General features: G+C 40.1%; 1 protein-coding gene across 2 annotated transcripts; it reads left to right on the top strand.

Annotated features, from left to right (window-relative positions):
• The first annotated feature begins 1,097 nt into the window (after positions 1 to 1,097).
• Positions 1,098 to 10,037, top strand: LOC110688089 (BTB/POZ domain-containing protein At3g09030-like). Of its 2 annotated transcripts, none has more exons than XM_021864779.1 (2): positions 1,098 to 2,745; positions 9,760 to 10,037. In XM_021864779.1, exon 1 carries the CDS (start codon positions 1,243 to 1,245, stop codon positions 2,677 to 2,679), a length of 1,437 nt encoding a protein of 478 aa, XP_021720471.1. In that variant the 5' UTR covers positions 1,098 to 1,242; the 3' UTR covers positions 2,680 to 2,745; positions 9,760 to 10,037. The 2 variants fall into 2 exon arrangements, with proteins under 2 accessions (XP_021720471.1, XP_021720463.1); XM_021864771.1 differs by lacking the exon at positions 9,760 to 10,037 and adding an exon at positions 5,195 to 7,353.
• Positions 10,038 to 17,501: the final 7,464 nt, after the last annotated feature.

The raw sequence follows: 17,501 nt of genomic DNA, 5'->3' as shown, positions 1-17,501 counted from the left end.
AGGAATTAAAATAATATCCTAAACAGGATTTCTATATCAAAATCGAGGAATAAGGATAGTAGATCTATTCACTTTGATGTTCCTCCCTTTTTGCTATCAAAACAATAAACACGTTCGTAATTTCAAGAAAGATAAAATCAACAAAGTAAATCAAATAATAATTGAAATAGAGATTTGGGACCAAACCCTCAGAACTATCAACCTTTCACGTCGAGGTCAAATGCAACATCGAGGATCGCTAGGAGTATTCGAATCTCGTGAAGAAAGTATGATGTTTGATCGAGGAGAGTATCAAGGATGTGTTTAGGCTAAGGCTAAGAACATGAAGAATCAAGAGAGAAAGAAAGAATATTTGAGAGGATATTGATGATGATTGTTGGTGAATGAAAATGGGGTCATACGACCTTTATTTATAGAAAAATAGAGAGACGAAACGATTAGAAAAGAGTCAGAATTCAAATCAAAGTAAAACAGGTCTCATCACGGTGCAACAGCTTTATCGCGGCGCGACAGGTATTTGAATCTCGTGAAGAAAGTATGATGTTTGAATGATTTTCAAAGACACGGAATAAATGATTTGGTTTAAAACATTTAGGGAAAGGTTAGAAATGGTCAATGCTAAAGGTAAATTCACGAGACTCTTCAACTCTTTACCTACTCGATAATCAAAGACGTGAAAGGTACTCATCTATGGGTTTGATTTTTGGGGAGACACAATCAAGTGTCTACAAGTCTACTACTCCGTAATACTTATTGACTAAATTTGTTTTAAATTATCTTCAAAATAGATATTTTTGTAAACCATGGATTGCACGGATGATACTAACTCTAAACTACTACGTATTATATGATCAACACTACTATTTTTGGCAAGGACCCACCATTATTTTATAACTTCTCTCTTCTACTAATCCCACTTTTACAAATATTTTGTTATTTTTCTTTCCTACCAACCCCATTTATACTATATATATATATATATATATATATATATATATATATATATATATTTATTATTTCTATCTCTTATTAATAATGCTTTATATTATAATTATGTTTTAGGTGCATATGATGAAAGTTCGCTTGAATTACACTTGGGTTTTGGGAAATGCAATACATGAGCTTGACTTTACTACTTTACTTGTAATTGATTAAAATCTCGTTCCATAATTACCGACTACTTCTCCGTAATCCGCATCAGAATTTTCATCAAATTTCTCCGTAATCCACTAAAACTTCACAATGAACACCAAAGATGTTATTAACTCTTTCCCTGAATCCAACCCAAATCAGCGAATTAAGCTCAACATCGGTGGCAAACTCTTCGAAACCACCGTCTCAACCTTGCAATCCGCCGCCCCTTCCTCCTTCCTCGCTTCTCTATCCTCCACTCACTCACCAAGCTTCATCGACCGCGACCCTGAAATCTTCTCATCCCTTCTCTCTCTCCTCCGCACTCACCGCCTTCCCTCCACCACCCTCCGTCACTTCTCCCTCCATCAACTCCTTAACGATTCCCGCTTCTACGGCCTCAAATCTTCCTTTGTCTCCTCTCTCTCTCCTCCCCCTCTCTCCCCCTTCGACGCATCCTTTGTCTCCTCTCTCTCTCCTCCTTCCTCCGCTGTCGTCTCCGCCTTCTCCGCCGCTGCCGCCAACTCTCTCCTTTTAGCTCATTCTGGACAGATCTCGTACTACGATGGTCTAATTCTTTCTCTCTCATCCACCGTCCGTACCCATCTCGATGATATATCCTCCATCGTTTCTATCTCTCCTGAGATATCGGCTGTCGGATCAAACTCTTTTTCTGGTCTACATTTGTATACTAGAGAAAAACATGCCGGGTCGTTGTACTGGATGGATGATTCAGATACAAGGGTTCATAAATCTCGAGTCACTTCCATCGCTGACTCGGTGGGGATTGACGATGACTCGGGGATGGCGGTGTTTGCTGCTGCGTTTGAGTGTAGACATGGGGAGAATGCCGTCCTTATTGTCGATAAATCGACGCTAAAAGTTGTGGCGGAGATTGGCAGGCAGTCCGGTAACTCTGCCAAATCCACCGCTATTAAAAGGTTAAGGTGGGTTCCGCAAGTGGGGTTGCTGGTGGGAAGTGCGGTGAATTGGGGGGCGTTCGGGTATTCGGGTTATGTCCGGGTGTGGGATCCTAGGTCTGGGGAGATTGTATGGGAGACGAATGAGCCAGGTGGGGTGGTTAGGAGTAGTAGGTTGGGTGATACGATGGCGGATATTGATGTTGATCCAGAAGGGCTATTTTTGGCTAAGGTGGGTTCGAAGACGGGGGACTTGGGTGTGGCTGATTTGAGGAAATTAGGTTCTGACTCATGGGTGTATTTGGAGGATCGGAACCCAGGATTGAGTAGGGATTGGAATGCTGGGGGAAGTGTGGTGGTGCATTGTTACAAGGAAAATGTGTTTGTTGGGAGAGATGGGGGATTGGAAGCTTGGTCAAGGGTGGCAGACCGAGCAGTTGGAGGAGGAGGCGAGAGAGAATGGGGAGTGTTTAGGAGGAATTATGTAGATAAGGTGGAGGACATAAAGCGGGGGATAATAAGTAAGATTGAAGGAGGTGGGAATAGGCTCTTTGTTAGAAGGGAGAATGTAGAAGGTATTGAAGTTTGGGAGACTTCTTGTTCATCTGGGGTTAAGACGGCTGTATGATCTTGAAATTGGAAAGGCATTGCGGCTTTGTGATGATGGATGACTCTGGCTGCCACACCCAATGAGGTATGGCTTGTTGATTTTGACAACATTATACTTTGAGCTTTACAATATTTTCTGCAACTCAAAGGTTATTAGTACTGAGTATTGTTGATCAATAGCATGTTCTGCTTGCGTTTCCTTTGGTTTCATTTGTTATTTTAGCCTTGTCAGTAATTGAGGAAGAAGTAATCCTGATTGGTTAGGTAAAAAAAATAAAATAAGAATGGAAGTTACCTTTGATGATGAGACTGTTAATAATATTAAGAATGTTACAATTAGGGAAGAAATTGTCTTCTCTTTTGTAGATATAGAATTTCAGAAGATTAGGACAATGTTATTCAAGATCCCTCCAAACTTTGATTGCTGCATTCTTATCACAAATAAAGTCAAGAGTCTGCTTAGATTATTGATGAATATGCGTGTCATCTGAAAATAAATGGTTTGTGTATAACAAACTGCCAATTATGTTCAATGTGAGGCGCTAATGATATGCATTGCCATGTATCCTGTTGTTTCCTACGGTATCATACTTTAAGGCTATGTTACTTAGACTCGGGGTACCCATGTCCGACACGGGTACGTGTCCAAGCGTTCCACTCGGCTATTTTGTAAAAAAATTCCATGATTTTGAACTAAAAGTGAAGTGTCCGAGTGTCATACCCTTGTTCGAGGGTCCGACACGGGTACGTAAGGTGAAATGAAGAGTTCGAGTAACTTAGCTTTAAGGTTTAATATCAATGTGTGATCTATAACATGGTGTTTGATGAATAATCCAATCCCTCCTTCAGTGAAGTTTTTGAAAAACACAAGTTCTTGAAATTAAGATCTGATCAACATTGGAATCAATCGAATTGATATACTCTTGAATCTATGATTCAAATTTCCTACTTAATTAAACAACTAGCCGTTAATTAATTATAGTATGAGATTAAACCCTTAGCGGGCTTAGCCTACTCCTAGACATTAAATGTTTAATGATCTTAGTCGTAAACCACTCTTTGATTTATTTTGAAATTGTGCTTGTAACCTACAAAATTAGCCCTTATTTATAAGTTTCTAATTTGACATCTAATACTTCTAATGGGACTCGCACAAGCGCCTATGGCCCTAACCTTAGCCTCCTAGTAATAGCCTAGTCTTACAAGTTTTAACCTTGCCTTGCAGGCATCCTACTTAGTTTACGAAACTAGTTTATCTTAAATCTGATCCAAAATTAATAAACTCTACAAACTTAAGGACTCGTAATTAACTAACCTCTTCAAATAAAAGGTTAAAAGTTGTGAGCAAAAGATCTAGAAAAACACTTTAACATTAACTCTACAAACTTAAGGACTCGTAATTAACTAACCTCTTCAAATAAAAGGTTAAAAGTTGTGAGCAAAAGATCTAGAAAAACACTTTAACATTAAAACCGCTATAAATTGAGGTAGCTTTACGAAGCGACGAACCACCCAAATTAGCGACACACGCCTAGTGAATCCAAAGCCGGCTTTCGAAGGTGGCGCTTGTAGGAATAGTAAATAACCAAACTATCACTGCTTCACGTATAATGGCAAGGGTCATACTTTCACGTGGAAATGGAATTGAAAATGCTTAAATTTTCAAACAACTTAGGGTTGGTTTAGTTCACCTTATTCTTGCTTATCTCAACTTAACTTATCTAATCTGATGTGATTGTCTGATTTGACCAAACTTTGACCTTAAGTGTATGATAATCTATAAGGAAAAAATATATCAAGTGGGGTCTTGCTAGATTCGTAATAATGTGTATTTTTTTTATATGTAGTTTTCATAATATTTTTTTCATTACAAAATTAAAGATATTTAGCAATAAAAAATTGCACATAAAATAATGATCTAATCTGAACTTATTTTTTCTGATGTGAAAAAATAAGTTAGAACTAAACAAAGCCTTAAGTCAAATGTTTTTTTTTTTGGTTGAATTACTTTTTTTATTTTATATTTTATCAAGTGAAGTGAAAACTACAAATTAAAGCCATGAAAGGTTAAATTAAGAAGCTTAACTAGGAACACTAGTGTAATTCAATGGACAAAAGCACTATGAAAAGGGGGATTCAAAAGCATAGCAATAGACTCATTAAAAAAACCACAATTAAATGTATATGATCACTACAAGAAATTGATACAAAATTTGTCCTTTTTGCCTCTACGCTTTTAGAAAGGTTCATAATTTATTTTTATTCTCGAATAGTTAATTTTCATATTTTGACGCTCTTTAGAGACACAATATAATGCTTAAAAGTGTCATTGTAGAGGAAATAAAACACGTGTCTTAATTGGGGTTTGACTTTTCTCTCAACCATGGCGGTTTTTTCACTCGGTTTAATCGATCATGGCAAGGAAGAAGAAGCAATCAACTCTAGTACCTCAAACCTCTAACTTAGCATCATTGTCTACTTCGAATAATGGACTGATTCAACTAAATAAATTTGGTTTTTTTTTGGAAATCCAGCTTCGATCCCGGAGGGTTTCAGTGAGCTTGATGAATTGGTTTCTCCTCCTCATCTAGTTCATCCCTCAGCTGGAATGATCATGATCACTAGGGCGGATTTGATAACTCTTGAGCAACATTATCAATCGGTGCTTCCTGATCATTTGAAGAAATCCAATGAAACATTAACTAGTGTTACTGTTCCATTGCCCCAAAATCAATGTGCTGGTGTAGTGCTGATGTTCGAGTTCGTTCTCCTACTCGTGATGCTGGTGCTACCGGATTAATTTTAGATTTGTGGAGAGCAACCTCAATGCACCAGTAACTCGAGCTCCAGAAGTTACTGTTCCATTGAATTCAGAGCTCGATACTAGTTTTGATGGTGGTATGGGTGCTAATAAGCCAAATGGACAGCCGAAAAAGGTTGAAGCTCCTGTTAATGGGAACAATGGATGGTATGACCTTTTAGGGGCAAGCTTACACCTAAAGGCACAGCTCCCTTTTGTTGCCCCTTCTTAAGAATGGCAAACCAATTGCTCAATTGCAAGCCGCAGAAATTCACGTAGGCAATGAAAAGTGGTCTAATGCAATTGTTTTATATGTTGTTGGATTTTATCCTACTATTGCTGCAATTCATAGATTCATTTCTCAACAGTGGAGCAATTTTGAAAAACTTGAAGTGTTTTGGCATGATAATGGCTATTTTGTAATTAATCTATGTTTAATTGATGATAAAAATGTTGTCCTATGTTCTGGTCCTCACATGATAAATGGTAAACCAGCCATGGTTAAGCCACTGATAAATTCAATTTTCATGATGAAATATTAAAAACAGTCCCACTTTAGGTAAGAATTCCTAACCTTCCTTTAAACTGCTGGTCTCAGTAGAATTGGAAGTCTTCTGGGAGGGGAATGTACTTTCATGATGAAATATTAAGAACAGTCCCACTTTGGGTGAGAATTCCTAGCCTTCCTTTAAACTGCTGGGGCCTGAAACTCTTAGTAGAATTGGAAGTATTCCAGGAGTTCCTTTATATGCAGATGAATGTACTTCTAGATAGTCGGGGTTTCTTTTGCTAGGTTATTGGTTGAGGTTGACATTACCAAGCCTCTTCCTAAATCTGTTTTGGTGGAAAGTCCAGCTGGTTGAGCTTAAGGTTCAATTTGAATGGTCCCCACCCTTTTGTAAAAAGTGTGATAAAGTGGGGCATAACTGTGATGTTGCTTCTAAAGCTAAACCTAAGCAAGTGCCTGATCCTGCCTAGTGAAGAAAGTTTGGGTTCAAAAATAGCCTAGCACCTGGACTGCTACTCCTGCTCCTGGTATTACTACTACTAATTTTGAAGATGACTGGAGGGTGGTGGGAAGGAAAACCAGACCTCAGCAGATTAATTGTCAACATCCTGTTGTTACTAGTGCTAACACCTTCAATGTCTTACTGCAGAATGAGCTTGATGACATAGATCCTATCATGGGTGATGGTAATCTCCCCTTCTAGGGTCATGATTGTTGCTTCTTGGAATATCAGGAGCAGATGTAAAAAGATTGCTTACTGCTCATAATATAAATGTGGTAGGTATTCTGGAGACTTAGGAAGGTTTTTTTAGAATCCTTCCTAAAAGGTGGCCTTTGGATCTTGGTCCTTGGTTGGTGGTTGTGTGCCCTTAGGGGCTTTAGGCGTTTGGGTTTAGGCCTACGGGCTTTTTGTATTCCTGTTTTGCTGCTTTGCAGCTCCTTTTGGTAATAAAATTTACTATTTACCAAAAAAAAAGTACACGAATCTAAAACAAATAAATGTTTCTTTTTAATTGATTTTGATGCGTATGTGGAGTGTTTATACTAAATTAAAGAGATGCATATATGTACATGTACACTAAGGTTAAGATATGAGACTTTGTATATATATGTACAACAATTATACACTATAATTAACGCCTAAATTTGGGGATGATGCTTCTTTCTTTTGCTGGATCGACTTGGTCTCCTTGCATCCAAGACAAAATATTTTGATCAATATTAACATAGAATAGTTTTAGCCTTACGAAATTTCGACATAACGAGTAGCTTAGAATATATATAGCATATATCTTTATTCAGTATCTGATCTACAATAATAAAGATGTATAAAATAACAAGTCGAGTTGATTTCAGGTTAGGTTAATAACAAATCGGGTTGAATTTGGGTCGGGTCAATAACAAGTCGGGTTGATTTCGGGTCGAGTTAGTGACAGATCGGGTTGAAGTTCGGGTCGGGTTAGTAATAGGTCAGGTTAAATTCGGGTCGGGTTGAATTCAGGTCTGGTTAAATTTGGGTTTTGACGGGTTAAAACGGGTTAGGGTCAATTTCGGTTCAGGTCGGGTTCGGTTCAAGTCAATATTTTACGGGTTATATTCGGGTCGGGTCATCTCCAGGTCGGTTTATGTTAGGTTCGGGTCTCAAATCTCGGGTTAACTAGGGTCTTGGGTTGGTTTCAGGTCGGGTCATATCAGGTTCGGGTCATCATTTTTCCGGGTTTAAACGGGTCGATTAATAATCGGGTTCGGGTCGGTATTTCGGGTCGGGTCAGCTTTTGACAGCTCTAGTAATTGGTTATATAGGTTGTTGGTAAAATATCTTGTTTAAAGCGGATACCCCATAAAGGTTGTATTATAATTAAAAGGTTGAGTTGTTTTTGGCCAACCGCTCAAATGTTGTATTATTTTTAACAATTTTACCTAAAGATTATGGCTAAAAAAAATTCTAGCAATTAGATCACTGCAAAAATTGCTAGCCACCATATAGGATTTTTAATAAAATAAATATTTACTAATTTTTGTCAAATTGTTGTGTTGGACGTATATGATGCATGTATGAATACAAGTACTTGCTATCATTTCATGTTTATACTTGTTAGTGATAACAGATGAATACATTTTTATTAATTGGTTTTTAACACTACGGAAAAAAAAAAAAAAAAAAATTTAACACCACAATTAAATTTATCAAATTGGATTTTACCACTAATTAACTGATTCCGTTCAAGAATCCGTTAAGTGGTGACATGTGTTGTCATGTCAGTGGTTGCAAAAAAGAAAAAAAAAAAGAAAAATTAAAAACCATAAACTAACCCTAGCCACCCCAGCCTACCACCGGCACCTCCTCCACCATCACCTAGCACAGCCGCTACTCGCCCCAATTTATGCCGCATGTAAAGGTGGAAACCGTGCCATGCCTGGTCGGGCCAGAGGGTGGGGCGAGTCGGGCCGTGCTGGCCTGGGTGGTGGCATGGCGTGGCGTGCTGGGCCGTCTTATGGCATACCCTAGCCCACGACATGACCCACGTGCCTGGCGTGTCGTGTCGTGCCGGGATGTGGGCTAGCCCTTAATTTTCGGCAGCAAAACCCTAAGTAAAACTCAAATTCGATCTGAAATGAAGCATAAAACAGGAAGAAATTGAAGGTTGAATACCTAGATCTATAACATAGAGAGAATCTAGTAGAATCGTGAGGAAGGAAGAGTAAGAGAGAGAGAGAGAGAGAGAGAGAGAGAGAGAGAGAAAAGAAGAGTACAACCTTGTCATCAACCATGAAAGCTGGGAAAGAGAAGGGAGGAGAGAGAGAGAAGAGTTAAGAAAGCATGGAAAAATGGAGTTTAGGGAGGGAGGAGAGAGAAAGAAAAGAGGAAGACCCACATGCCCTTTCCCCTTCCGTTTTTTTTTTTGTTTTTTTTTTTCAATTTTCTTTTCTTTGGGGAATAATTATAGCTTTTGACGGGCCATGCATTGCGAGCTGTGCCGCGGGCCAAAATCGTGCCGCCCACGGGCTTGTGCTGGGTTAGTGCTGATTTTTTAGAATTTTGTTCACGACATGTCCCACGGCCCACCCCTCGTTCCTCGTGTCGTGCCGCCAGTGGGCTCGTGCCATGCCGGGCCACTAGCGTGCCGTGCTCGTGCCGCTCGTCGACTGGCCCGACCCATGCCCAGCTTTAGCCGTACCCCATCCCCCATTATCGGAACCCACCCCTCCCTTTTCCCTAACGTGCCTCTCCATCCCCAAAAAATGGCCACGAAATCGGCCACAATGGCCAAAGTTGGCCATTTTTTGGGTAGAGTGGCCTAAATCGGCCGATTTTGGCCATTAGTGGTTGACTTCGTGGCCATTTGTTGGGGGGGGGGGGAGGGGGCGTTTTAAAGTGGTGGTGGGGGGTTTAGGGTTGGGTGAAAGGGGTGGGGCAGATTTCGGTGATCTGTGGCGGTATTTAGGGGAGGGGGTGCGTCGGGGATGGGGTGGGGGCAGCGGTTCTGCCGGGTGACAATGGAAAAGGAGGTGTTTTGTTTAATTCTTTTTATGTTTCCTTTTTTTAGCCAATAATATGTCAACACGCGTCATTGTGGCTCCCGCATAATGGATTGTAGGACAAAATCAGTTAAGTGGTGTTATAATTCAATTTCTTAAAATTTTTTATGGTGTTAAAAATAAATTTTTTTTTCGTAGTGTTAAAAACCATTTTTGTGTAAATTTGTGGTGTTAAAATTCAAAATTTCGTTAGTTTTGATATATACTATTTTATATGCAATAATTCTTCTTATACCTAATTTTCTCTGCAGGTTATTGATGATTTAGATAGAAATGGAAAAAAGTAAATTAAGAGCGCGACTTGGCATTAGCATCAAGCACGACACATCGTTTGCAATATGCTTTTGTATTTAGTAATTTAACTATTAATAGAGTTGTATGTAATTAGTATTTAAACAAATTTTTAGGAAGTTATCTAATGTTGGTATTTAAATAGACTTGTTTTGTTGATTTGGATAATGTACTTGTTTGATCTATATTGTATATAGTTTAGGTTTTGTTAAATGCCTGCGCATTTAATTTACAATAAATATAGTATTAAATAATATATTTTTGCGTGTTTACTATTTTATATACTCTCTTATATATGTCAAATAACTTATTATTAATTTTCTTCGCAATAAAAAGGTGGGGAAATAATTATGCTTTAAAGCGAAACTTATTGGCAGTATTATTAAAGGGAATTACGTATCATCATTTTCGCAAACAAAAGTGCCACGATGTTTTTTGGCAATCACGCACAAAAGTGTTTTTGGGTATAAATGTTGGAGGGAATTACTTATCATCATTTTGACACACAAGCGCGTCAAAAATTTTGGAATTGACGCTTAAAGCCTCACAAAATTTTTGACAATGGCGAACCATAATAAAAATTGACACTAAAAGCGTCACAATATTGTGGTTTTAAACGAGAATTGTGGCGCTTTTTAAATTCTATACACATCTATAAAAGGGTCGCAATGCCCTTATTAACATTTCGTAACAACGTTAAGACATGTTAACAACCCCAATCAATTAGCTCATATTCGTACAACTAATTGAGCCTAATATTAGATAAACTAATGGTCCGAATTAGTTCACTCTCGCATAATTAGCCTAAGAAAGAATTATATCATGAGAACTCTTAGCTAGAAAGTACTCAAGTAAATGTAGCTGATGAGTGCATTTATGTCACTTTTAGGGAGTAGTTTTAAGAGTCATTTTCGTATTGTTTTCTCTTATTTTCCCTTTTATTTTGTAATTTTGATATATTTTTGTTTATTTAATTAGTTTTTAGATTATTTTCGTATTTTATTTGCTTTGAATTTGTTTTATTTTACTTGTCCCGATTCTTTACTCGTGTTTGATGTTGTGTGTAGGTATGTGATGGGAGATCGAAACTACGGTTATTGAAGTTCGGGCTACCAAATAATCACCAGACCTCTTGCTGCCAACTATCCTTCACCCCACTTTTACTTATCCTCCACCACACCATCTACTCAAAACACCACTCACCTCCAATACACCAAGCTGCCAGCCCACAACAAAGCAACAGCGCAGCCCTTATTCACCAGTTCACATCCACGCTACTCTGCTCAACATCCACCAACCATCACCAGCCCCACCTTCTATCAATACTCCCAGCCTTAACCGCAAGTCACCAAAACCACCAGCAATTACCAACCACCGCCATCAACACCTTCATCGCAAATAGTAGCGGCCAGCGCTGCTTCCTTCAGCAACCGCACCAACGGCAACACCCGAGCTACTGCTACAGCCCTCAGGCCACGCCAATTAGAGCAGCAAGCAGCCGCCGCACACACCAAACCTCAACCGCCAACAGCATCCCCTGCCTCACCGCAAGAACAGAACAAATTGCAAATTCATGAAGTTCGGGCGAACTGCCAAAAAAGTCAGAAACTTCAGAAGGTTTCTTATTGTTAGAGGTTCGACCGTACACACCAATGGTTCAACCGAACCAACCCATAGTTCGGCCGAACCTACCCGCGGTTCGACCGAACCGTTTCACGAGCTTAGCACGTGATTATTAATGGAGATCAAACGGTTGAGATTGAAGATCGAAGATGATGCTCGATGATAGCCATTGATGATGTTGATGTGCGGCGGTGATGAAGATTCAAGAGCAGCCAAAATATCAAAGAGGAAAAATATGGGGTCTGACTTGGTTTGGGATTGTTGGTTTTGTTTTGTTTTAATTTCTTTTTATCTTTTTTCTTTATTATTTTGTTTTTCTGTTTTTCTTTAGTTAGATTTATTTCTTTTTGTTTCTTTATTTTTCTGTTTTTATTTATTTTTCCTTCTTTTATTTTCTAATTTCCTAACTTATTATAAATACCCATTTTGGGTAATTAGAATAAAAAGTTTAGCTAACTCCCTTAATTAATTTTAGCTCTCTATCTAGTTTAGGGTTTAGGGAGGATTAGCCTCCATAGTTAGGATTTTTAGAGAGAGAAAGTGAGAGATCTTCAATGGTAGGATTTGGAGCTTAACATTCAACTTGTGACAATTGTTTTGGAGATCTCCTTGTTAAATCAATAAGCATTTCTTACCTTCTCTTCTCTATTTTTGTTTATTGTTTTTGATTATTTCTTTTGGTATTGATTGTTAATCATGTTGATGCTTGTTAATTTGTTGATTAATCTAGTTATTAGCATAATTAGTGAGTAGTTCCTCTACTAAAGGGATGGTTGTGGTGTAGTTGGATCTTGAGCATGTTTTAGGGTTTGGAATTGATATGTTTGTGATTAAAATGCTTTGTTTTCCATGCTCTACCAATTATTTCGTTTGAGAGGCCTATCAATTTTTATAATTGGGTGGATTGAACTAGATTATGACAATAGCGTGATTTAGGAATTTCCATTGAATGATTGTTTAAAATGTACCTCGATTTGTGTGGCTTAAGACAACAGTGTAAGTTTGCGCTTGAGTTAAGAAATCAATTGGCTTCAACAGGTAGCTAGATTGTATGTTGAATAATTGAACATGAGTTGCTTAGTTCACACTTTTTTTCAATTTCATGCTTGATCGTGCTTGAGTGAATGCTACACATAAACCATTTCCCTTAGTGCTTTATTTCTTGATCTCTAGTTTATTTGTAGTTATGTTTTAGTGACTTTAGACTTTAGATTACTCACTCATTATCCCGGACTAACTTAATTGTTGATGATGCTTGGTGGTGTTTAGTTGTTCCCTGTGTTCGACCCCTATGCTTACCTTATTCTCGTATTAGGTTTGCTTAGGTTTATAAATTGTATTTGATTTAGGGGTATTCATTTGACGATGTGTATATTCCCTTATCAGTAGCCATCATCCAATGTTACAAGCAAAGATCAATAACAAATTAATCATAATAGTTCAATTTCATCCATTATTACACCCTTCACCCGATACCCTAGATAAAAATCTAGCCTAAAATAGGTGGAGAAAACATCACAAATGTTGAAGAACTCAAGAACATCAGCATCAAAACCAAAGGAGCTAAATATGAAAACGCCTTAATTAAGCATTAATCAAGGATTAACAACTAATCTCTTACCATTAAAAGCCACAACCGATGTTTAAGATTTCCTTATCTACAATATTTGGACCATTTTATGAAAGGAATGGTGTCTTTCAAACAAGAGTATTATTCCGATAGAGGGTTCAGAATAAATTAGGAAAGCTAATTATTCAGTGAGGTTAAGTGATCAGAATGCCTAGCTGGAGGCTACTTCCGATTAGTTATATTTATGTATAACTAATATTACAGCTTGCTCTTGATTGAACCCTTCGGGTCACACCCAATTGTGTAACCGAACAAAGGCGACGAATTAATCCGAAGTATAAATGAGTCGATAGAGATTTTATGAACTAAGACATCGGATTCCAAGCTTAGAGCGTTGAAGCCGAGCTTTAAGCATCAATTCAATTCTAGGAGTTGACTAAATGATGAAATTAGTTAAACGCCATATTAATCTAGGCTTGGATGCTTAGTATGAGGTCTTAATGTACCACGACGGTGGGACAAGGCCTACAACAAGAACACGTGCCGAAGACACCAACTGCACCACTAAGGCGCAGCATGCTAGCTGGCCTTGTGCGTGCTGGCTGGTGGTCTTATCTCAAGGCCTAGCTAGCATGCTAGGCCATGCGGTCTGCCAAGCCACCCAACATAAGGCCCAGCGCACAAAGCTTTCCTATGCGTGGGCTGGCCATAGCGCCCAGCAAGGCTGGCTGCTAGCCAAGCCTTGCGGCAAGGCCTAGCAGCAGTCCGTATAGGAGCAGCAAGGCCTAGCTAACACGCTAGGCCATGCGGACAGCAAGGCCGCCCAACACGAGGACTAGCGCGCAAGGTTGGCTTGTGCGTGAGCTGGCTGTGCCGCAAAAACAAGGCTGACAGCCAGCTTGCGTGTGGTGGGCGGACAACCAACCTTAGTCCCAAGGCTTGGTGGTCCTCCCACCTACCTTCCTCGTTCTTCTGCCACTTGTTGTTTATTTATTGCATGGATATTTTATTTAATTTAGAATGAAGTTAAATCACTCTTTTAGCATTTTACCAACTATCCCACATTGAAAAATGATGGGAAATCTTAGTGACATTTCCCTATAAATACCCATCATTGGGTATTAGGAACTTCACTTGAGTTCGTTGGTGAACTCTAAGGGATCTCAAAAAGTGAGAAAACCTTTGTTCGTAAACTCTAAGTTATTTTTAGTCTAGCCCCGTCTAAGCTACTGGGTAGGGACCGGTTCCGGTTCGGTGAGCGAGGGTCTGAACCGTCGGAGGTTTCGCACTTGCGAAGCTTGAAGCTTTGAGCTCATTGAGTGAGCGAAGCACGAGTCGAGGGTGTGTTTCTTTCTCTCTCTTCTCTTTATGTGTTCGTGTTTTGTTTGTTTGCATGCTTTTGTTTATGTTGTAATTTTTATGCATGCGATTCGATTATCGAGTTTTGTTTTTGCGCGGTGTCGGACACCGCAAAACCCAACATTTTACCCCTAAAAAGGTCTTGTTTTGGGGTTTTTTGGATGTCTTGCAAGAGAGTTACGTCACTAAGCCTGGGTCCTCGCCGCTTGTATCTGAAACAAACGGAAGCTCTGGTTGGTCAGTGTTGCCTTTAACGATCAAGTTAGTACGTGTTTGGAGAGTAAAAAACGAAAAGTAAAAGTATCTTCTCGGATCCCGAGATCAGGTGTTTTCTCTGTTGTAAGAGAATTGATTGTGATGTAATAAATGAACGTGTCCCCCAATTAGCGTAAATCTCCCTATTTATAGGGTTATAGGGAATTGTGCCCTTACCTAGGTCACTCTGACCTAGATTTGGTGGGCTACGCCGTTTTGCGGCTCCTCGGGAAATGGGCCTTGAAGGCCGTCATTCCCTTTTAATATCTGTATGCCACATGTTAAGTCCAGGTAGGTCCATTTGGATTCCTCCTAGGGTGACACGTGTCACACTCTCATTGGTCCACATGGCTGGGGGTAAAATTACCCAAATCATTTGCCCCTCACAAGGATGACGTGGCGTGCCACGTGGCGCCTGTGAAACTTGTCACACATGCGGTGACAAGTATTTTTATTGTTCACCTTCTGGAGTAAATTTTGGGATGGCCCCCTAAATTTCACCCTTTTATAAATAATGTTTTACCCCCCCTCATTTTTCGCATGTTTACGAAAAAGTCTTTGAGAGAATTTGACTTTCTGAGAGAAAAACTCATGCCGCTTGTATTTTGTCCGTCTGCATCGCAGCCGTCTCCAACTTTCAAGCAAATCAACAACGCCTTCATTTTAAAGGTAACTATCTATTTTTCTCTCTCTTTTCTTTTTTATTTACCGCCTGTGTTTGTTTTTTCTTCGCTTATAAAAATGATTTCACAAACACACACGGCACGACCTATGGTAGTGATTAGCCAGTCACCTGGGTCGGCTGAATCGAGGACTAGGAGTGCCGGTTGCCCCTTCTTGGACTCCCCTTGTGAACATCCCCAAATCCGAGCTTCTTTATGTCTATGCAGGATACCATGGCTAGAATGAAGAGAACAACCAGAGAACAAAATGAGGATGGCTCCTTTAAGGTGCCTATTAGCGAGGTCTTTGACCACCCGCTTGGCTCACCAAGTGGGACTCAATCTTGAACGAGTCTGGAGATGAGTTGGAGAGTGATACCTTTGACTCGGTTTGATAGTCGTCCCATTCGGACGCTAGACTAAGCGGCTCTGAGGCTGGATAAAAGCCGTCTTCTTTTAATAAAGAGTCTGAGGACTCTGAAGCAGACTCTTTGCCGCCTGCTGGGGTGAGAGAGGCTCCCTCTGCGGAGAGAGGCAAAGGTTGGGTCTCTACCTCTCGCCGGGAGGAATTTGCCGCCTATTATCACCATATCCTAGCTAGCAAGCGGTCATCCATGCTCGACAAGCTGAGCAAATGTAAAGCTGACCATGTCATGGGTTATGGATACGAGGTCCATGTCCTTGATCCGAAAGACACAGTCGTCTGGCCGGCTGCGTTAAGCTACGGAAACTAGTGTTTTGGCTGCTATGAGGCGGCCATTCAAGCTGGCTTAAGGTTCCCTCTCCATTTGGTAGTGGAGAGGATTTTGGACGAATACCAACTAGGTGTCTGGCAACTTGCCCCCAACTCTTTGGTTAACATCTTAGGGTATGTTACCGCTTCCGAGATGCTAAAAGTTGAGCCAGGCTTTGATGCATTTTCAAAGATGCACTACCTCAACCGGACCCCGAAATAAGCGACTCCGGCTGGTATACCCTGACAAGCCATAAGGGTTATATGATAGCTGTTGGGAAGGAGTCCAAATGGAAGGATTGGAGGAGCAAGTTTTACCTCATCTCTTTCATGGAAGGGAGAAGAATAACAAATATAATTTCTAGAACCGAAACCCTTCTCTCTTGGGACAAAAAGTTGATTTGCGGCCTGTGCCGAAGGAGGGCCGGGAGGAAATCCTTGAGTCGGGTCTCTTTAAGGTGACCACCCGGCCTGTTGAGGGGAGCAAGGGAAAGGAAGTAATCCCCCATAGCTAGATTCCAAACTTCGAATGGTTGGCTGATGGGACTTATTTTGCCGCATGTGGCCTTACTACTGAAAAAACCTTGAGGTAGATGGTTAAACGTGTTTTAACTTGGTGATTGTTATAAGTTGTGACATCCGGCCTCTTTATTAGTTTATCTTGTTAACATTTGACTTGTTGTGTAGACGAAGCAAAGCAGCACCTCTCTTCTTCTAAGAAGCCTGCCCACTTGGTCGCCTACCACTGCCAGCTGAACTAGTGGAAGGCGGATGAGCTCAAGCCGGACCAGCCGGCCAGGGTAAACATTCTCTGTTTCACTCATGCTTTGGTTGAGTTACTTTTTGAGCCTGCTGATAACACACTTGATTTATCTGTGCAGGAGGAATCAAGAAGGCCTCACGCATCCTCTCAACCCTACTAGAAGCTACAAAAGCAGACGACCGATGATTTCAAAACTCCTGGTAAGTCCAAGAAGCACGTGGTTCACAAGCCTCGTGCATCTGCCCAGGTGAGGGACGACTCTCATCCCTCCACTAGAGGCAAGTATCCCGCCTCCCTAGAAGCTCTTAAGAACCCAGACGCCCTAAAGGAGTCGAAGAGTGGCAACAGCCACTCACTGCTGCTACTAGCTCAACACCAGTTGGTGGGGACTAACGATCAAAGGATAAGGAGACAACTATTGCCCCAGGTACCTCAACATTTAATCCCTTGCCTTACCCTTCCAGGGTTAAGTCATATCAACAGACGGCTAGTATCTCAGGCGGCACTCGGTCTATTGGTCGAGATTATGTCAGAATGAACCCAAAACAAACCAAGCAATGCACAAAGAGGCACCAATATTGACGTTGGCATTCAAAGAAAACATGGAGTAAGAATATAATATGGGTTTCCAGCTACGACCACTAGGCAAAAAACTTGAAAAAGCACCAAAGTATCAAATTTAATATCTATTAATTATATCATGAAGTTGAATAAAAAAATAGCTGTAATACTGTTTT

Source organism: Chenopodium quinoa, unplaced genomic scaffold, assembly GCF_001683475.1.
Source record: "Chenopodium quinoa cultivar QQ74 unplaced genomic scaffold, ASM168347v1, whole genome shotgun sequence".
NCBI classification, from domain to species: Eukaryota; Viridiplantae; Streptophyta; class Magnoliopsida; order Caryophyllales; family Amaranthaceae; genus Chenopodium; species Chenopodium quinoa.
Note: the sequence above shows the minus strand (reverse complement) of the source record. Positions and strands in the feature narration are given on the sequence as shown.